The 18348-nt window shown below is 43.2% G+C and overlaps 1 protein-coding gene across 1 annotated transcript in view; it reads left to right on the top strand.

The window, feature by feature from the left end:
• LOC120419076 (E3 ubiquitin-protein ligase Ufd4) overlaps positions 1 to 18348 on the top strand; it is a 50069-nt gene that overhangs the window by 29599 nt on the left and 2122 nt on the right. Inside the window, exons 3-9 of the mRNA XM_039581661.2 lie at positions 1973 to 2112; positions 4005 to 5593; positions 5659 to 5795; positions 5889 to 6380; positions 9864 to 10443; positions 12633 to 12665; positions 12899 to 18344. Coding sequence (XP_039437595.1) covers positions 1973 to 2112; positions 4005 to 5593; positions 5659 to 5795; positions 5889 to 6380; positions 9864 to 10443; positions 12633 to 12665; positions 12899 to 17319 — 7392 coding nt within the window. The 3' untranslated portion in view covers positions 17320 to 18344. The remainder of the gene's footprint in view (positions 1 to 1972; positions 2113 to 4004; positions 5594 to 5658; positions 5796 to 5888; positions 6381 to 9863; positions 10444 to 12632; positions 12666 to 12898; positions 18345 to 18348) is intronic.

The raw sequence follows: 18348 nt of genomic DNA on the forward strand, positions 1-18348 counted from the left end.
TATCATTATATTTTGCCATTTTACACCATCACAATTCACACAAATTTGTAAAAGTGGCATGCCTATTTTTTTGCATTGCATTGTTTTTAAATGGAGTTAATGCGGTTCCTTGCTGCTGAGCAATCGCAAAAAAATGTTGATCGTGTTCTGAAACTAAAAATAACATGTGTTTTTTTTTTTTTTTTTTTTTGTTAAAACAGCAAACCAACACAGTAAAATTGTATGAATTTGGAAGGTTGAATATCATCTCTTTTATATTGTAATTTTACGAAAATATACCCTGAAAAAGTTACATTACACCAGAAATGTGGTAAAATTACACATTTTTTACTGTTAAATAGTAATTTTAAAGTGGTGCAAGCGATACTTTTTTCTTTACTCTTTCCCTATAAAGTCAGATGTTCAATTTTAAGGTTGTGTTTTTAAAGCAGTTCATTGTATTTCAAATTGTTTCAATACAAGTTTTATGAATTTTGATTCTTATGGGCTGTGTAGTAGTCCCATTACTACTGTAACTGTACCCCGCGCCCCTTCCGAAGGTTCAGCTGATCCCTGGTGACTCTGCGTGCGAGGATAAGCGGGTCACCATACCGCCGTCCTCGTGTGTGCCAGACCTTTCAGATGTGCATACACAAGTCAGTCTTCCTCTGCTTCCCCTCCCCCCTTCTGAAGATGAAGATGAAGAAGAAACCCAAACAAGAAAGAGAGAATGGATGTGTTTGAGTGAGCAATGTATTAATGCATGTGGTAGTGGTGGTTTAGATCCGATTTACATAACCCCATTAAAACGAAGCCAAAGCAGACTCCTCACTCAGTTGGTTCGGAAAATCTGGTTTTATGTTTTGCTCTGTTTTTATGCCACCAACCGCAACTCATTTTGCCCCAGTGGCCCACATCAATCCTCTCTATGGTAAGAAAAATGGTTTTAGCTGGAAGCTGGAAGCTAATTGCAATAATGAGTTAAGTAGTGGCTTATTATTCTTTCTGCTTGTTTAATGTCAACTTCAATGTGACAATTTCTTCATGAATAATACCGAGGAGCAGAAGGAGGAGGAGTGGCCTTCTGGGCTAAACTGGATAACGGAATAACTTAATCCACACAAACACACTCACACACGTAATCTGCTCAACGCAGCTGCTACTGCCGGGAGGGCCACGTGAATAAATGCTAAACATATTGCTGTTGGTTATGATGATGGGCTGGCTGGCTGCCCTACTCCTCCTTCGCCACCGCCTATTCAGAGAGACACTTTATGGAAAAGCGCACCGCCGCCGTTCAAGAGGCCGTCAAAATCCGGTCCACTTTTCTGTGTGTCGTTCGTTCGCTGCTGTTACATAAAAATAATCAGTGGTTTTCCAAATCTTGTCAATATTTTTATACTAAAACACTAGAATTTTCCATAGAATTTCTCACTTAATTGTTGTAAAAAATCAGACTTAATACAAAGATTTTGAATTACAAAAGTGAGTGGATCCGCCCTATGCAAGTGGTACGACCAAATAGCATAGTGGATAATAATATTCTGCATTAGAATACATATAGTAACAAAAATTCTCTGATGAAATTTATTGAAAATACAAACAAAATCTTAAATGTGTTGATATTCATCAAGTTGGGTTGACCACCACTGGACTGGTGTTTTCCACTCGACTTTAGGTGCTTGGCCACAACCAGCCACATCATGATCATCTCTTGCAAGCGACCTCATTTCCAGCCAGCCAACCAGCCAGAAGTGGTTTATCCTCTTTCTTTCATTCTCTTACGTTCACCGCGACTGTAGTACCACCTATTCCGGGAGGTTTGTTTCTATTTATGCCAAGCCGCGTGTTTTTTTTTTTTTTTTTCGTTTCGTAACATGGGGATAATCCGTCCCCAAAGTCCCCCATTCACCCTCCCCGGCTAACACTTTCCAGGCTGGATTATCTAATTAACCGATGATTTTCTGCTTCTCTCTTGTTTGTTTCTCCCCAGATGGGTGACGTTGATCCGGAAACGCTGCTAGAATGGCTCTCAATGGGCCAGGGGGACGAGCGGGACATGCAGCTGATTGCGCTCGAGCAACTCTGCATGCTGCTGCTCATGAGCGACAACGTGGACCGGTGCTTCGAAAGGTAAGTGTTGTGACGTTCTGTGAACTCTTCAGGGGAGTCTAACGAAGATGATCCTCCAACGGCAAGTCAGTCTCATTAGCAAAATTTCAAGTTTGCTCTGCAAAAAATAAAACAATTTTTTTCGATAGAAAAACGGAAACATACAACATTGAAAAAAAAATAGATGAAATTTCAACTGCATCTTCAAAAATATCTGCACTGATTATGATGATTCTTGTTGCATTTAATGGCAATAATGGTAATCCCGAAATCTCTAAGGAAATATATTTTTATTTAGATCTTAGATTAAAATTCCACTTTTTTCAGTCTACTTTGGTGATTTACTCTGAAGATTATTTCGCCTCAAATGGGCAATCAGTTAGTAATCATAAAATCCGTAATGATTGACTGAGATGATTTCGTGATCTCAGAACTAAAAAGAGCAGCGCTTAGAACAAAATTGAAGTATGAAGCAGTACAAATTCCACTATATCTATTGTTTTAAAATACATCATACTTTCAATAATCTCCAGGAAATGTATAAGTTTCGCAATTTTTACGAGATTTAATTTTTTTTAATAAAACTTTTTTCCTTTGTCAAAAACCAATTTGCATAATTAGTTTATCCATAAATGTTGCGGGATGGTCATACAAGTGGGTAGGTATCTGAAAATTCGAAATTCTGTATTAGGGATTTTTTTACGATTCGACTACACAGTAAGAAATATAGATTACATCTTTATGTCAGAAAAAATGTTAATTTTACCTCTGAAAATGAATAATTTTACCACTTATCTGGTATAATGTCACTTTTTCAGTCTAAATTGAGGTAAAATTACATCATAAAAGAGGTATTCAACCCTCCAAATTAACAAAAAAAAATTACTGTGTAACGAAAAAAGGGAACTAAAAAATAATTGTTTGCGCTTGAATTTAGGATGGTGCATAATCTGGTACCAGAAGTATGAATGCATGAAACAAAAATAAAAAAAAATGTTTGCATTCAATATCAAATTTGCAATCGAAATTGACTTAACACATTTTAAAGGGGTTAGTGGGATAGGTATTTTAGGGGATTTTTTCAAAGATTATTTAGTTTTTTTTTGCAATTTCAAAATACTCTATGAAGGAAAAGCACCCCTGCAGAAAAAATGATTTCAAAAGCTGAGAAAATTTCCAACAATTTTCCTTTTTTGATTTAGTCCATCGGACTGTTGGTTGTTGAGATAAATTTAAAAGTATAAATTTGATGAAAAATAGTTTTTCTCGGTGTTATTAAATGAGCCTTCATTTTTCAACTCGCAATATCACAAAGGTTCGATTTAAATAAATGAAAATCTTCTGTTCAAAATTAAAATATCAAACCAAATATTTTTAAATGTCCTGCATACATTTTGTTTGCCTTTTCAAATAGCTACTCTTGAATCTGAAATTTCGAGAAAAAAAATTAAAGGATAAAGCAGACAATTTCATACCGGTTAAAATTATTAGCATGTAAGGAGAAAAACACATTTACCACAAAATTAAAAATTTGAGAGGCTGTATCTTAGCAACTAGCTGTCCAGTTAACAATGGCAAAATAATCAAAATAATATCAATAAATAAAATGTGTAATTTTCGATTGTGATTTCAATATTGTAACTAAATAATATTTTGTTTTTTTTTTTTTTTGTAAATATTTCCGGTATCTGATTTTTCACCATCCTAAACACAAACGCAAAAAATGCCTTTTGAAGTCCCCTGAAATATAACTAAATCGAAAATTTAAAAAAAATAGCATTTTGGAATTATAATAAATGTCATTTTTGAGAATGTAATTGTGAAGAAGGCAATTGAATTAAGTCTATATTTTGAGACTGACTTGCTGTGACCCCCTCCTCCAAGAAATAGAACTGAATTGAATCCGTTTTTAGTTGTCCCCCGCGGACGTTTCTGCCGGCTCTGTGTAAAATCTTCCTGGACGAGCTCGCGCCGGAGAACGTGCTGGAAGTGACGGCCCGTGCCATCACGTACTACCTGGATGTGTCCTCGGAGTGTACGCGGCGCATCGTGGCCATCGATGGTGCTATCAAGGCGATCTGCAACAGGCTCGTGGTGGCCGACCTGGAGAGCCGTACGAGTCGGGACCTGGCGGAACAGTGCATCAAAGTGTTGGAACTGATTTGCACCCGCGAGGCCGGAGCCGTCTTCGAGGGTGGTGGACTGAACTGCGTGCTGTCCTTTATCCGCGACAACGGATCCCAGATCCACAAGGACACACTGCACTCGGCGATGGCCGTCGTGTCGAGGCTTTGTACCAAGGTTGAACCCCAGGGTGCGAACGTGCAGACCTGTGTCGAGAGCCTTAGTACGCTGCTTCAACACGAAGATCCGCTGGTGGCCGATGGCGCGTTGAAGTGCTTTGCCTCGGTCGCGGACAGGTTCACCCGGAAGGGCGTTGACCCGCGGCCATTGGCCGAGTACGGTCTGGTCACGGAACTGCTCAACAGGCTAAGCAACGCTGCAGGGCCAGCAGGTCCCGTCCCGGCGGCCAGTTCCGAAGCGAGCGGTGCAGCAGCCAGCGGAGGCAGCCAATCCAATAGTCAGGAAGCTGCCTCGACAACCACCACGACGACGACGACAGTTCAGCTGTCCTCGTCGGCTCCCAAGACCCAGGGTGCGGCCGAAGCAGGTCGATCGAGTCAGTCCATTGCCACGACCATATCACTTCTGTCCACGCTGTGTCGGGGTTCACCGTCCATCACACACTCCCTGCTACGGTCCAAACTGGCCGAGGCCATGGAACGGGCCTTCAAAGGCGACGAACGGTGCGTCCTCGACTGCATGAGGCTAGCCGATCTCATTCTGTTGCTGCTGTTCGAGGGCCGGCAAGCGCTTGGCCGAGTCGGCGGTTCCAGTGGACAGTTGGCACCTCGCGTTCGACGGGCAGATTCCAGCACGGAACGAACGCACCGACAGCTCATCGACTGCATCCGCAGCAAGGACACGGAAGCCCTCATCGAAGCCATCGAATCCGGCGGAATCGACGTCAACTGTATGGACGACGTTGGCCAAACGCTGCTCAACTGGGCCTCGGCTTTCGGTACTCTAGAAATGGTAGAATTCCTATGTGATAAAGGTGCTGACGTCAACAAGGGCCAGCGAAGTTCCTCTCTGCATTACGCGGCCTGTTTTGGCCGGCCCGGCATTGCCAAAGTGCTGCTCAAACACGGTGCCAATCCGGACCTGCGGGACGAAGACGGCAAAACTCCGCTGGACAAGGCACGCGAACGACCGGACGAAGGTCATCGCGAGGTCGCCTCGATTCTGCAGTCCCCAGGCGAGTGGATGACGGCCGCGACCCGGTCCGAACTGCTCAAGAGCGAGGGCTCGGAAGAGGGCGGCGACGCGGAACCCCGAGGAGATCCCGAGATGGCCCCGGTCTATCTCAAGTTCTTTCTGCCCATCTTCTGCAAGACGTTCCAAAGCACAATGCTGGCCAGCGTTCGGCGGTCTAGTTTAGGTGAGATTGTTATGAAGACGTGCCCTAGCGATGTCCTGAACTAACAACCGAGTCATTTCTTCCAGGTCTCATTAAGAAAATGATCCAGTACGTGCAGCCGGAGATGCTGTCCAGGCTATGCTCGTCCGAGGGTCTTCAAAGTCACGAGCAAAGCTTGGGAACGCTACTAGTCGAAGTCGTCGCCAGTGTCCTAGACAACGAGGTAAGAAATCAAGCTCATCGCCGTATTCCCCTCCCGAATATCTATCCCAGGCAAGAATAAAATATCCCCATCTTCCCAAAATCCAACTCCCAGATTAGCTACAGCTGGCCGTCACTGCCCGCGTCGTCACCATCGTCAACGCCAATATTTGGCCCTCTACCGGCACCGCCGCCGCCACCTCCTCCCCCATCGATGCTGCCCATAACTGTGTCCACTCCGCCGGTTGTTAGCATACTCGGGTCTCGGCTGGGTTACGCCGAACGCGTCAGCAAATATGTCCAGAACCTGCGCCAGCAGAACCAGAACTCGAATCGACCTGCCTCAACGACGACGACGACATCATCCAAGACGACGGCAGTCGTCCGCCGTAACTCTAGTTCTTACATAATTCCTCCCCCGCCGCCAATGTTGCCAGCTTCGTCGTCGTCGTCGTCGTCTTCTTGGATTAAGGTGCCCTGTCCCATGTCCACCGCCATCAACGGTTTCGTGAGGACCGGGGGCAAAAGCAATAACAACAACAGCGTCGTCACACCGTCGGCAGCAACAAACAATAGTCGAAGCAATTGGTCCGATCTGAGCATTGCGGTAATGATGATGATGATGATGTTGATGATGAAGATCTTTTCTTTTGATGGATGTTTTTTTTTCTTGAGTTTATCTCGTTCATTTCTCATCATGTAACAAGGCCGGTGCAGCAAACAATAGACGGGCTTGAATATTGCGCATTTTGCACACATACACGCATGCCACATTGAAAATGTACTAAAATGTTATGACTCGAAATTGAAAAATTGACCAGGGCAGATTGCCGTCTGTTTGACTGCTTTTTTTAAAATTTCTATTTCTATAATTTTAATATATTTGATTTATAAAATCATAAAACTCTAAAACTATGAATTTATAAAATAATAAATATCTAAAATACAATTACAAAATTCTAGAATTTAAAATAACTGCTTATTTATTATTTTATTTTATTTTTAGCTCTAATTTTTTTAAATACCAAATTTGTGAAAGTCTTCGTTAGTTTTCCTAATTTATAAAATAATAAATATCATGAATACAGAATTAAAAAATTGTAGAATTCTAGCGAATTACTTTTAATTGATTTTTTTATTCTTTGTTTCCAAATTCTTTATTTTTAATATTCTATTTATTTTTTTCAAATTCAGATTTTTTTCAAATTCATAAATTCAAGATTTCAAAAATCCAAAATTTTAAAATTCCTAAAATCGTAAAATCAAAAATTTTAAATATTCTTAACTTTTTTGACCAAAAAAATCAAATTTCAAAATTCTTGAGTTCTAATACCTTTAAATGCAAAGATTAAAAATGTTAGAAATCAAAAATATATTTAAAAACAAAAATTCAAAACATTCATACTTTGCTATTTGGATATTTTAAGAATTTGTTGATTTTTTTGCGAGTTTTTTTAAATTTTATTGTTTTGTTATAAACGTTAAGGTTTAAAAAAAATCTAAATTTTTAATGTTTTAAAAAAAGAATCCAAATTTTATGTTATTTTTCAAAATTCAAAAAAAAAATAAATTCGCAATTTATACATTTCGTAAAATATCAGATTTCAAAAAATTAAAAAAAATTAAAATTCCTCAAATTGTAAATTTAGAAATTCTGATTTTTTTTTTTAATTCTGGATTTGACCCAAAAAATTTAATTGCAAAAATTCTACATTTCTGAAATCTTAAAATTTAATTTTTCAAACATTTAACGTTATTAGAAACAGGAAATAAATATTAAAAAAAAAGTTATTCAGAAAATTTATATTTTGAAAATAATTTAGAAATTTTCAAAATTTTCAGATTTTTGCATTTGAATATGTAAACGCCAACAAATAAAATGTTACTCATTTGAAAATTTTAATTTTGAAAAAAAAATTATGTAAAAGTTTTTTTTATTCTGGTTTATTATTAAAAATTTATAGCCTTTAAAATTTAAAGAAATGTGGATTATTTCTTAAAATTTCAGACTTCTTAAATAAAAAAAAATAAAATTCATAAAATCAAAAACTTAAAAAAATCAAATTGTAAGACAAAAAAAATCTGATTGCAAAAATTCTCTAATTCTAGTATTCAAAGATTCAAAATCCTTACAAGAAAAAAAAAGAAGATTCAAAAAATTTCAACTCTGAAAACTAATTTGAACTTTTTTGAATCTCTGAATGTTTCACATTTTTATGTTTTAAAATTTTGTGAGTTTCCGAAATTTTATTTTTTTGAATCATAACCCGGGCAGACGGTAATAACAAAATTCATGCAATTTCAATTACAAATACTGTTAAAATAACAGAAAGTGTTATGGAATTTTCTTGAAAAATCAATTTTTGCATAAGAGTTTAATAACAGTTTATGTTATCATAACAAAATTTGCTATTGGTCTGATATTGGTTGAAAGCCAAAACAACTTGGGAATAACATTTTTTGTTATGGAAGAATACCGCCAACTGTTATTGGGATGATCGGATTAGTTATTAAAATAACAATAAATAATAACAAAGATTTGTTCGAAGAATAACTAAAAATGTTTTTAGTCTATTATTACAATAACAATCCAATAACAAAAAAAATCATAACGACGAATAACAAATTAAGTTATAAACAACATAATATGTTATTGGCCTAGTATTTTCAAATATCAAAAAAATTTATTCCCAAGGTATTTCCGTCTGCTCGGGAAGGTTTTAGTTTTTTTAAAGAAAATTCAAAATTCTATGCTTTTTACAAATTTACAATTTTTACATTTCTTCAAATTTTAGATTTTCAATAATTTAAAATTTTAAAATTCCTAAAACCGTATTCAGAAATTCTATAATTTTAAAACTTTTATGTTCTAGGATTCTGACAAAAAAAAATTAATTGCAAAAAAATTTAAGTTCCAAAATCATTAAATTCTATTATTGAAATGTGCTTAACCCATAATATCAAAATAATAAAAGAAATTTAAAATTTAAAACTCAAAGCAATTTTGAAATTTTTATAATTAAAAAAATACGTCAGCAAAGCATTTTTTTTAGACTACCACAAGCCTTACCCGACAAACTTCGTTCTGCCTTTTTTTCGTTTGTTCGACAGAATTGAATTTTATTTATTTCCCTGCCAACAAATAAAAATGTAAATTTTGAGTATAAATGCTCGAGCCCAAGAAACAGGCGAAAAATCGCTCAAAGTTGAAAAATTGTTGGTCTCCAGATTTTTTATTATTTTTTTTGCTTTTTTTTCATAATGATTTGAATTTATTACCCGAAGGTTTGATAGAGAGTTTAGGATATTCGAACTTCATTGCATTCGTTGCATAATTCTAGCCTAGATTTACTAAATGGTCACGTCACAGCGATTTAAGTTAATATGACACAGTTTCCCAAACTAAGACTCAATTTAAATTGTATAAAATAAAAACAGAATAATGCGCTCATTTGCACACATTCGATTGTGAAGCTTTATTTTTAATTTTTCATCTTCATGTTTTCGCTTTCGTAGAATCATTTGCTACCTTTTTTAATGTTTTAACAAGAGATTGTTTATATAGCTGAAATAATAATTGCAAACAATAATCCAACTTTTGTAAATATCGATTAAAATTTATGCTCTCCAAAATTTGCACATTTGTAACAATAATCGCAACCCTACTTTCGATTTGAAAAAAAAAATCACAAAAATTCTTACCCCTTCAAAAGACCGACCAGTTGCTTCCGATTGGCCCCAAGGGAAGCGCTCCTCCACTATCAGTTCAGTTCGTTTCACCATCTCTCGAAACGCGCAGTCTAAACATCATGCGGTTGTTATTGCTTTTCCTCCCTCTCTCTCTCTCTCAACTCATCCCCCCTCTTGCTCTTCGCGTTCGTTCAATCTCGTTGTTGGTCATCCAATCTGTTGTTGATTTTGTTGTTGTTACTATTATATTGATGTTGTTTCTAAACCCGAAACCAACCGAGTGTGTGCGAGTGTTGTTTCTAACGATTGATCAAAATCATCCAACCCCCGCAATCCTGGCCCCAATTACCCACTTGTAACGCAGCATTAACTAATGTCCGATTCTTCCTCCCCCGCACAGGACGACGAGGATGGCCACCTGGTGGTGCTCACGATCATCGAGGAACTCATGTCAAAGACGCAGAACGACTTCCTGGACCACTTTGCCCGGCTCGGCGTCTTCTCCAAGGTGCAAGCCCTGATGGGAGACAGCGGAACCGGCTTCGGCTCGGCATCCGGCGCCGGAGGTGGCGAAGGAGGCGACAACACGGTCATCAAGTCGTCCTCGACATCGTCGTCCGAGGAAGTCGCTCCGAAGGCGGTCCTCGCGGTTCCACCGACGCCATCACCCCCAGCCACCACCAACACCACTGGAGGTGACCAGGCCGGACCGATTCCACCGCCGGCAGTTCCGGTCCCTGTTGCAGCGGCAGGTGTGACGACGGCCACCGTCGAGGACGCCAAAGAGATCCTGCCCGGAAAGGCGTACCACTGGCGGGATTGGAGCATTTGCCGAGGTCGGGACTGTCTGTACGTGTGGTCCGATTCGGCCGCCCTCGAGCTGTCCAACGGCTCGAACGGGTGGTTCCGGTTCATCCTGGACGGCAAACTGGCCACCATGTACTCGAGCGGAAGTCCGGAGAACGGCAGCGACAGCTCAGGTTAGTGGAATTACCTTCGCTACATGGCCATTTGTGACTGCCCGGACTTTTTTTCGAGGAGACGCGAGCTTAGATGCATGACCACAAACAAACAAACACACTCACTCAAATACACTGGAACTCACCAAAAAGGACAAATTAAAACTTGCATGACGATCGGCTTTAAAATTCTCACCCAAACAATCAAAACACACACACACACGTAATATCATAGAAAAATACTTGTAAAAGCTTTGGATTATTCCGTGCTCTGTCGCTTTGTTAACATTTGTAATGATAATTTGGCCAGTATTTTTCCGTTCTAAATGTTGTCCATCCCATTATGGATTTTAAAAACTCCAGGATACGCCCAACGCAAGCGATACGACCAAAGATACCAAGAGTTTTTTTTGTTCTCAATTCTTGTTGTCATATTCACCTATTATATTTTGATTGTAAATCAATCAGAATTTTAATCAAATTCACTCCTTTTTTCAAATAAAAAAAAAGTAGTTATAATTGTACAATCAGAATGTTGGTAATTCATTTTTAAACCGAAAAAAAACCCAAAATATTACAAAAAATTGATCTTTTAAATTTTTGCTCAATTCTGAAGGCTAATCCAAATTCAGTGGACAATGTTACATGGAAAAACATATAGATTGACAATTTTCGAATTGCGAATTGCGACTAATCAGAATTGCGTCAAAAGGCCGAATGTAAACGCGCAAAATCTTGCAACGATGGAATTTAAAATGACGGATTTGGTGTTTTGCTCAGAATTCAATTTCAACAGTTTAACAATTTGAATTCAAATATTTAAGATTTTGCGAACTTGAAAAATAAAAACACTATTTCATAAATTTATTTTAAAAAAAATTAAAAAAATCTTAAACTAAAATATTCAAAAATACAGAATTTGCATTTTTGAATGCCATTATTCCTTATTATTTTAAAATTCTAAATTTAAAAATTCAAGAATCTTAAAATTTAAAAAAAAAACAAATTTTGAATTTCAGGCTGTTCAAATAAAAAATTCAGAAATTAAAAAAAAATCATTTTTCATGAATTTAAGAATTCATAAACTGAAGAACTTTGAATTTTGCGAATTTAAAAATTTTAGAGTTTCATAATTTCAGAATTCAAGAATTTTATAATTTCGGATTTCAAAGTTTTAGAATTTTTGAACTTAATTGCGCATCATTTTAATTTTTTTGATCATTTAATAAAAAATATATATATATTTTTAAGTTTATAAATGTATTTTGTTTTTTTTTTTTGGTTTTTAACCTGTACGTAATAACATTAGAAACTATGGAAATTAATTCTGAATTTAGCTCCTCAATTTGTTTTATTATAAACTTTTCCAATTTTATTTTCTTATTCAATATTCAAATTTTAAAATTTCAGTTTGAAAATTGCGAATATTCAAATGTTAAAATTTCAGTTTACTAAATTAGATTACTGTTTTTTTTTAGGTATTTTTCAACTTTTTTTTTGTTTGTAGTTTAATAATAGGTATTACTTAAACCTTTAATTTTATGGATTTGGCAAATTTTCAATACTGATAGGTTTATTTTTATTTTTTAAATGATTAGAAATCTTTTGATTTTTTTCATGTCTAAAAATGAATTGAAAACAAGAAAAAAAGAGAATTACATGGAGCTAACGATAAGATTTACAAAAAAAATCATCGGCTGATTGATTTTTTTTAGAAGTTCGGGAATAATTTTCTTTTGAGTGAAGATTCACCTCTTCTCTCTTTCGCGGGTGAAGAAAGTTTCCAAGCGAAATTGATTTTTTGCGATTATTCCATTTTTTTCACATACAAATCTGAATTTTTTGGCCTGAAAATTTATCAAATTCTAGAAACCTGGACAAAATATAAAAATTCCCGGGAAATTCCGGGATGAACGCACTACTACGCAGTTATCGCAAATCTAGGACCTTATTTCATATTAACTTAAAATTGATAACTTTTGTTCTCTATCCTTGTTAATTTATCTGTTTAATTTTGTGTTGTCTTTTTTCTGTACTCACATTGCCTCATTAATTAATCAACAAAAAGTTGTGTATCGAATAACCCGCAATCATTCAATGTGTGTGTTGTTACTCCTGTTTGTCGCTCTCTCACACAAACACATGAATTTTACTACTTATTTAACTGTTCTCAACCAATCCAAAACCGTTGTTGTTTGTTCCTTTTCTAGGCAAGGGAAGGACGGATTCCTTGGCTGGCGAAGGTGAGATTTAGTCGTTTGAAGATGCAAAAGACCTACCCCAACACGAATTTGCTGTGTTTTAAAGTTGTCCTCTTTAATATCCACAAACACACGAATTTCCCTTCACTCTCAATATGTGTGTGTGTGTGACGACCTCCACGACCTACACCCACAACCTCTGGACAAACTCTGGACTGAAGCTAGAAGTTCAACGTAGGGATCCCTCTGATCACGTATTGTTGTCTCATTCGCAGAAAACCGCGGCGAATTCCTGGAGAAGTTGCAGCGAGCGCGTGGCGCCGTCCGGCAGGGCACCGTCTCGCAGCCGATTCTGTCCACGCCCAGCCTGTCGCGGATCGTCGTCGGCAACTGGGTGCTGCAGAGTCAGAAGGAACACCAGCTACATATCAACAACTCCGAGGGTCACCAGGTGACGATTCTGCAGGACGAACTGCCCGGGTTCATCTTTGAGAGTAACCGCGGAACGAAGCACACGTTTACGGCGGAGACGACGCTGGGGCCGGACTTTGCCGCCGGCTGGATCAACACGAAGAAGAAGAAGATGCGCTCGAAGGCCGAAGCGCAAAAGTATCAGGTGAAGAACATTGCGCGGGATTTGTACAATCGGTACTTTAAGGCGGCGCAGGCGGTTCCGCGGGGTGCGGTGGCCAAGTTGTGCGCGATTGTGCGGTTGATTGAGAGTGCCCTGGAGGAACAGTGCGCGCCGAAGCCGCTGCAGCAGCGAATCTCGCCGACGAGCTCGACCTGGCAGGAGAAGCTACATAATGCGTTGAATGATTTGGTGCAGCTGCTCAACGAGGACGGAGTCATCTCGGCGTACGAAATGCACAGCTCTGGGTTGGTTCAGGCGCTGGTGGCCGTGTTGTCGCGGAACTTTTGGGAACTCGGCATGAATAGGAGTAAGGCCAACAAGTACCAGAAGCAGCGAATTTCCATCTTCAAGAAGTGCATGTACGGAGACTCGAAGAACGGCAAGAATACGGCGAATATTCTGGTCCAGAAGTTGGTTGCCGTGCTGGAGAGTATCGAAAAGTTGCCGGTCTACATGTACGACTCGCCAGGGGGAAGTTATGGACTGCAGATTTTGACGAAGCGACTAAGCTTCCGGTTGGAACGAGCGGCCTGCGAGCAGACGTTGTTTGACCGGACGGGACGAAACCTCAAGATGGAACCGCTGGCCACGGTTGGTCAACTGAACAAGTACTTGCTCAAGATGGTGGCCAAGCAGTGGTACGACATGGAACGGACCTCGTTCCTGTATCTGAAGAAGCTCAAGGAGGCCAAATCCGGGCCGGCAGCTCAGTTCAAACATCAGCATGATTTCGACGAGAACGGAATCATCTACTACGTTGGAACGAACGGCAAGTCAACGGAGTGGGTCAACCCGGCCCAGTACGGCCTAGTAACGGTGACCAGCAGCGAAGGTAAGCAACTTCCGTACGGCAAACTGGAGGACATCCTGTCCCGAGACAGCGTCAGCGTAAATTGTCACACCAAGGACAACAAAAAATCGTGGTTCGCGATCGACCTCGGAATGTTCATCGTCCCGACGGCGTACACTCTGCGTCATGCACGCGGCTACGGCCGATCTGCCCTGCGCAACTGGATGTTCCAAATGTCCAAGGACGGCGTCAACTGGGTCACCATGTTGACGCACTCGGATGATAAGAGTCTGGCGGAACCCGGCAGCACCTGCACTTGGCCACTGGAATGTTCCGCTGACGAGCAGCAAGGATTCCGTCACGTGAGGATCCACCAAAACGGACGTAACGCCTCCGGCCAAACACACTACCTTAGCCTGAGTGGGTTCGAGATCTACGGCAAGGTCGTGTCCGTCTGTGAGGACATGGGAAAGGCTGCGGCCAAGGAGAACGAAGCGAAGCTGCGTAAGGAACGCCGACAGATCCGGGCTCAGCTTAAGTACATCACCCAGGGGGCGCGTGTAATTCGCGGTGTCGATTGGCACTGGGACGACCAGGATGGAGCCCACCCAGGCGAGGGAACCGTCACCGGAGAGATTCACAACGGTTGGATTGACGTCAAGTGGGATCACGGCCTACGGAACTCGTACCGCATGGGCGCGGAAGGAAAGTACGACCTCAAGCTGGCCAACAGCGAAGGGTTGACCGCACCGTACGACATGAACAACTCCGGCTCGGGAATGGTCCCGCTGAGTGGCGCAGGAACCGTCTCATCCGCCAAGAAGGTCTACGACAAGTCACTGAACGTGCTCACCAGTCGCAAGTCGAGCTCAACTCCGAGCCTGCCGGAAGCCACGGAGAACAAATCCGCTTCGGTAGCATCGACCGAACAGGCCACCTCCGTAGACAACCTTGCCTGGAAGCAGGCCGTTGAAGTCATCGCCGAGAACGTTCTCTCGTGTGCTCGGTCCGACCTGGCCAACACCAGCGGTGGAAGCAGCTCCAACGATCTGTCCACTCCGAACGCCAACAACAACAATAACCTAAACAACCAGGAAGTCTCCGTTATTGTACACTCGCTCGGTGAACGCGGCAACATCCCGGACCTGTCCCAAATAAACACGAGCACGTCGACTCTAGTCTCCGATCTGGCCACCATCACGGAAAATCTGACCCTCTCGGACAACATCAAGAACAACATTGGCGCGGCGAGCGCGAGTTCCCAGTTTGTCAGCAACTTTGGCACCCAACTCGCGGCCAGTTCTTCGTCCTCTTCCTCGGAGGAGAACAACAAGGCCAACAACATCACCGCTTACCTACCCACGAAGCTGGACGTTCTGGACAAGATGCGCGAAGGAGTTGACATGCTACGGAACAACACCAACAATCTGCTCTCGTCCGAACTGCTCACCCAGTCGAACCTGCTTTCCTCGGTCAAGATTGCCCTGCCAACGCCCGCCCCATCAACCACCGGAGCTGCCGCCCCACCCCCGCCAGCAGGCACAATCTTCGTGGCCAGCACCAGTACCAGCAGCACCAGCACCCTCCCGCCAATCGCCGACGACCGGGACGTGGCCAACAACCTGCGCAACAACATCGTAGTGGTCCCATCATCCGGTGGCGTCACCAAGAAGGTCCTCAACGAGCCCGCCTCCACCCCGGACGATCGCGACGTCGCCAACAATCTGCGCAACAACATTGTCGTCGTCGACTCGGAGTCACCCACTGTCGCTGCTAGTTCTTCGAAGGAAGCCGTACCGGACTCCCCGTCAGCGGTCGTGGCTGCCAATCCGATGAGCGTGAGCGTACCCAACTTAACAAGCAACGAAAGTACCACCCCGTCCGAGTCGCAAACGCCAACCGGCCTGCTGGAGACGTTTGCGGCGATCGCGCGTCGACGCACGTCGGGAAGTTCCGTTGCGACCCCGCCCGGTATCGTCGGAACGTCATCCTCCGGTAACGCATCGAACAACGCCACACCCAACAACAACCAGCTCAGCAGCGTCACGTCCAACATCCAGGCCAACTCGAGCTTCTTCCCGCGGGGACCCAACTCGGTGACGAGTCTGGTAAAGTTGGCCCTTTCGAGCAATTTCCACAGCGGTCTGCTCAGCACCGCCCAAAGCTATCCGAGTTTGTCGAGTTCGTCGAACAACGCGGCGGCCAACACGAACAACAACCCGTCGAGTGGCACCGGGGCAAACGCCAACAGTGGTTCCGGCCAGGCCGCGGCTTCGTTGCTGAATCCGGCGCTCACGATGAGCCTGACTTCGACGAACAGTGATAGCGAGCAGGTTTCGTTGGAGGACTTCTTGGAGCAGTGTCGCGCTCCGACGTTGCTGGGAGATTTGGAAGACGACGAAGACATGGAGGATGAGAACGACGACGATGAGAATGAGGACGAGTACGAGGAGGTCGGAAATACGCTGCTTCAGGTCATGGTTTCGCGGAACTTGCTGTCGTTCATGGACGAAGAAACGTTGGAGAATCGGTTGGCCGCGGCTGGCAAGCGCAAGTCTTGGGACGATGAGTTTGTGCTGAAGAGGCAGTTCTCTGCGCTTATCCCGGCGTTTGATCCACGACCGGGTCGAACCAACGTCAACCAAACCAGCGATCTGGACATCCCGGCACCGGGTAGCTCCACGGACAACACCGCCCACCCCAGCAGTAGCAATTCGGAACACGCTCCGCTGCCACAACCCTCGCTGGCACTGCTGCTGCGAGGTCCGAACATCAACGGAGTCAACGACGTGGAAATTCCCCTCTCGCAGCCCGATTGGACCATCTTCCGAGCCGTCCAGGAACTGATTCTGCAAACCAACATGACCAAACAGGACAAGTTCCGCAAGATTTGGCAGCCGACGTACACCATCGTGTACCGAGAGGCGTCCGCTCTGACCGGTGGCCGCGAGGACTTTAGCAGTGGCGAAGAAGGTCGAGCTACGCCCGTTCCAGTGTCGATGTTCTCCCAGCGAAGTGGCGGATCAACGCTTTCCCCCAGCTCTCCAATCCCTGGAACGCCGTCGACCCCAGCTCACTGCACTGTGGAGGACGTCCTTCAACTGCTGGGCCAGCTCAACTCCATCAACCAAAGCCTGGCCTCGTCACCCTCCAACAACGACAAGAACCTCGAAAGCATCTCGAACGTGCTCATCCCGGACACGTTCATGAGTAAGAAGATCACCAACAAGCTGCAGAAGCAGAAGTCTGCCCAAGTGGTGCGAGGACTTTAACCAGAGCTGTTCGTTGCTGTTTCCGTTCGAGACGCGCTAGCTGTACTTTAACTGCACGGCCTTTGGCGCCTCGCGGAGTATCGTTTGGTCGCAGTCCCAGCGGGATGTCAACCTGGAGAGGCAACGCGCTCCCGGCCTAAGTCCACGCCACGCCGACCAGCACGAGTTCCGCGTGGGTCGTCTAAAGCACGAACGTGTCAAGGTACCGCGCGGGGAGAACCTACTCGAGTGGGCCCAGCAGGTCATGAAGCATCACTGCAATCGCAAGTCCGTGCTGGAGGTGGAGTTCCAGGGTGAGGAAGGAACCGGTCTGGGACCGACGTTGGAGTTTTACGCTCTTGTGGCGGCCGAACTTCAGCGAAGTGACCTCGGAATGTGGCTGTGTGACGACGAACCGAAGCTGATCGAGGACGAAATTGACCTTGGGGAGGGTAGCAAACCGATTGGATATTACGTGAGGCGATCAACCGGACTGTTCCCAGCCCCGTTGCCGCAAGAGTCGGAGGTTTGTGACTTTGTGGCGAGTTACTTCTGGTTCCTGGGCGTATTTCTGGCCAAGGTGCTTCAGGATGGCCGACTCGTCGATTTGCCACTGTCCAACAGTTTCCTGCAGCTGCTGTGCCACAACAAGTCCATCTCGCGGGACGCCGGAGCTTCGTCCAAGTCCGATGACGTGATGATTTCTTCGCTCATGTCGGAGGAAAGTGATCGCGACCTGGTCGACAAGCTGGCCAACGACGGCTGCTGGTACGATGGCATCCTGTCGCAGGAGAACCTCCACGAAATCGACCCCATTCGGTACGAATTCCTCAAGGAGCTTCAGGAACTGGTCCAGCAGAAGCAAAACATCGAACAGAACGACGATCTCAGCTCGGAGGAGAAACTGCTGCAGATCAGCGAGCTCAAGTTCAACACCAAAACGGGCAGCGTGGCGCTGGAAGACCTCGCTCTCACCTTCACCTATCTACCGAGCTCGAAGAACTACGGTTACCAGTCGGCGGACTTGATCCCGAACGGGGCCAACAGTAA

This window comes from Culex pipiens, chromosome 2 (genome assembly GCF_016801865.2).
Source record: "Culex pipiens pallens isolate TS chromosome 2, TS_CPP_V2, whole genome shotgun sequence".
Lineage (NCBI taxonomy): Eukaryota > Metazoa > Arthropoda > Insecta > Diptera > Culicidae > Culex > Culex pipiens.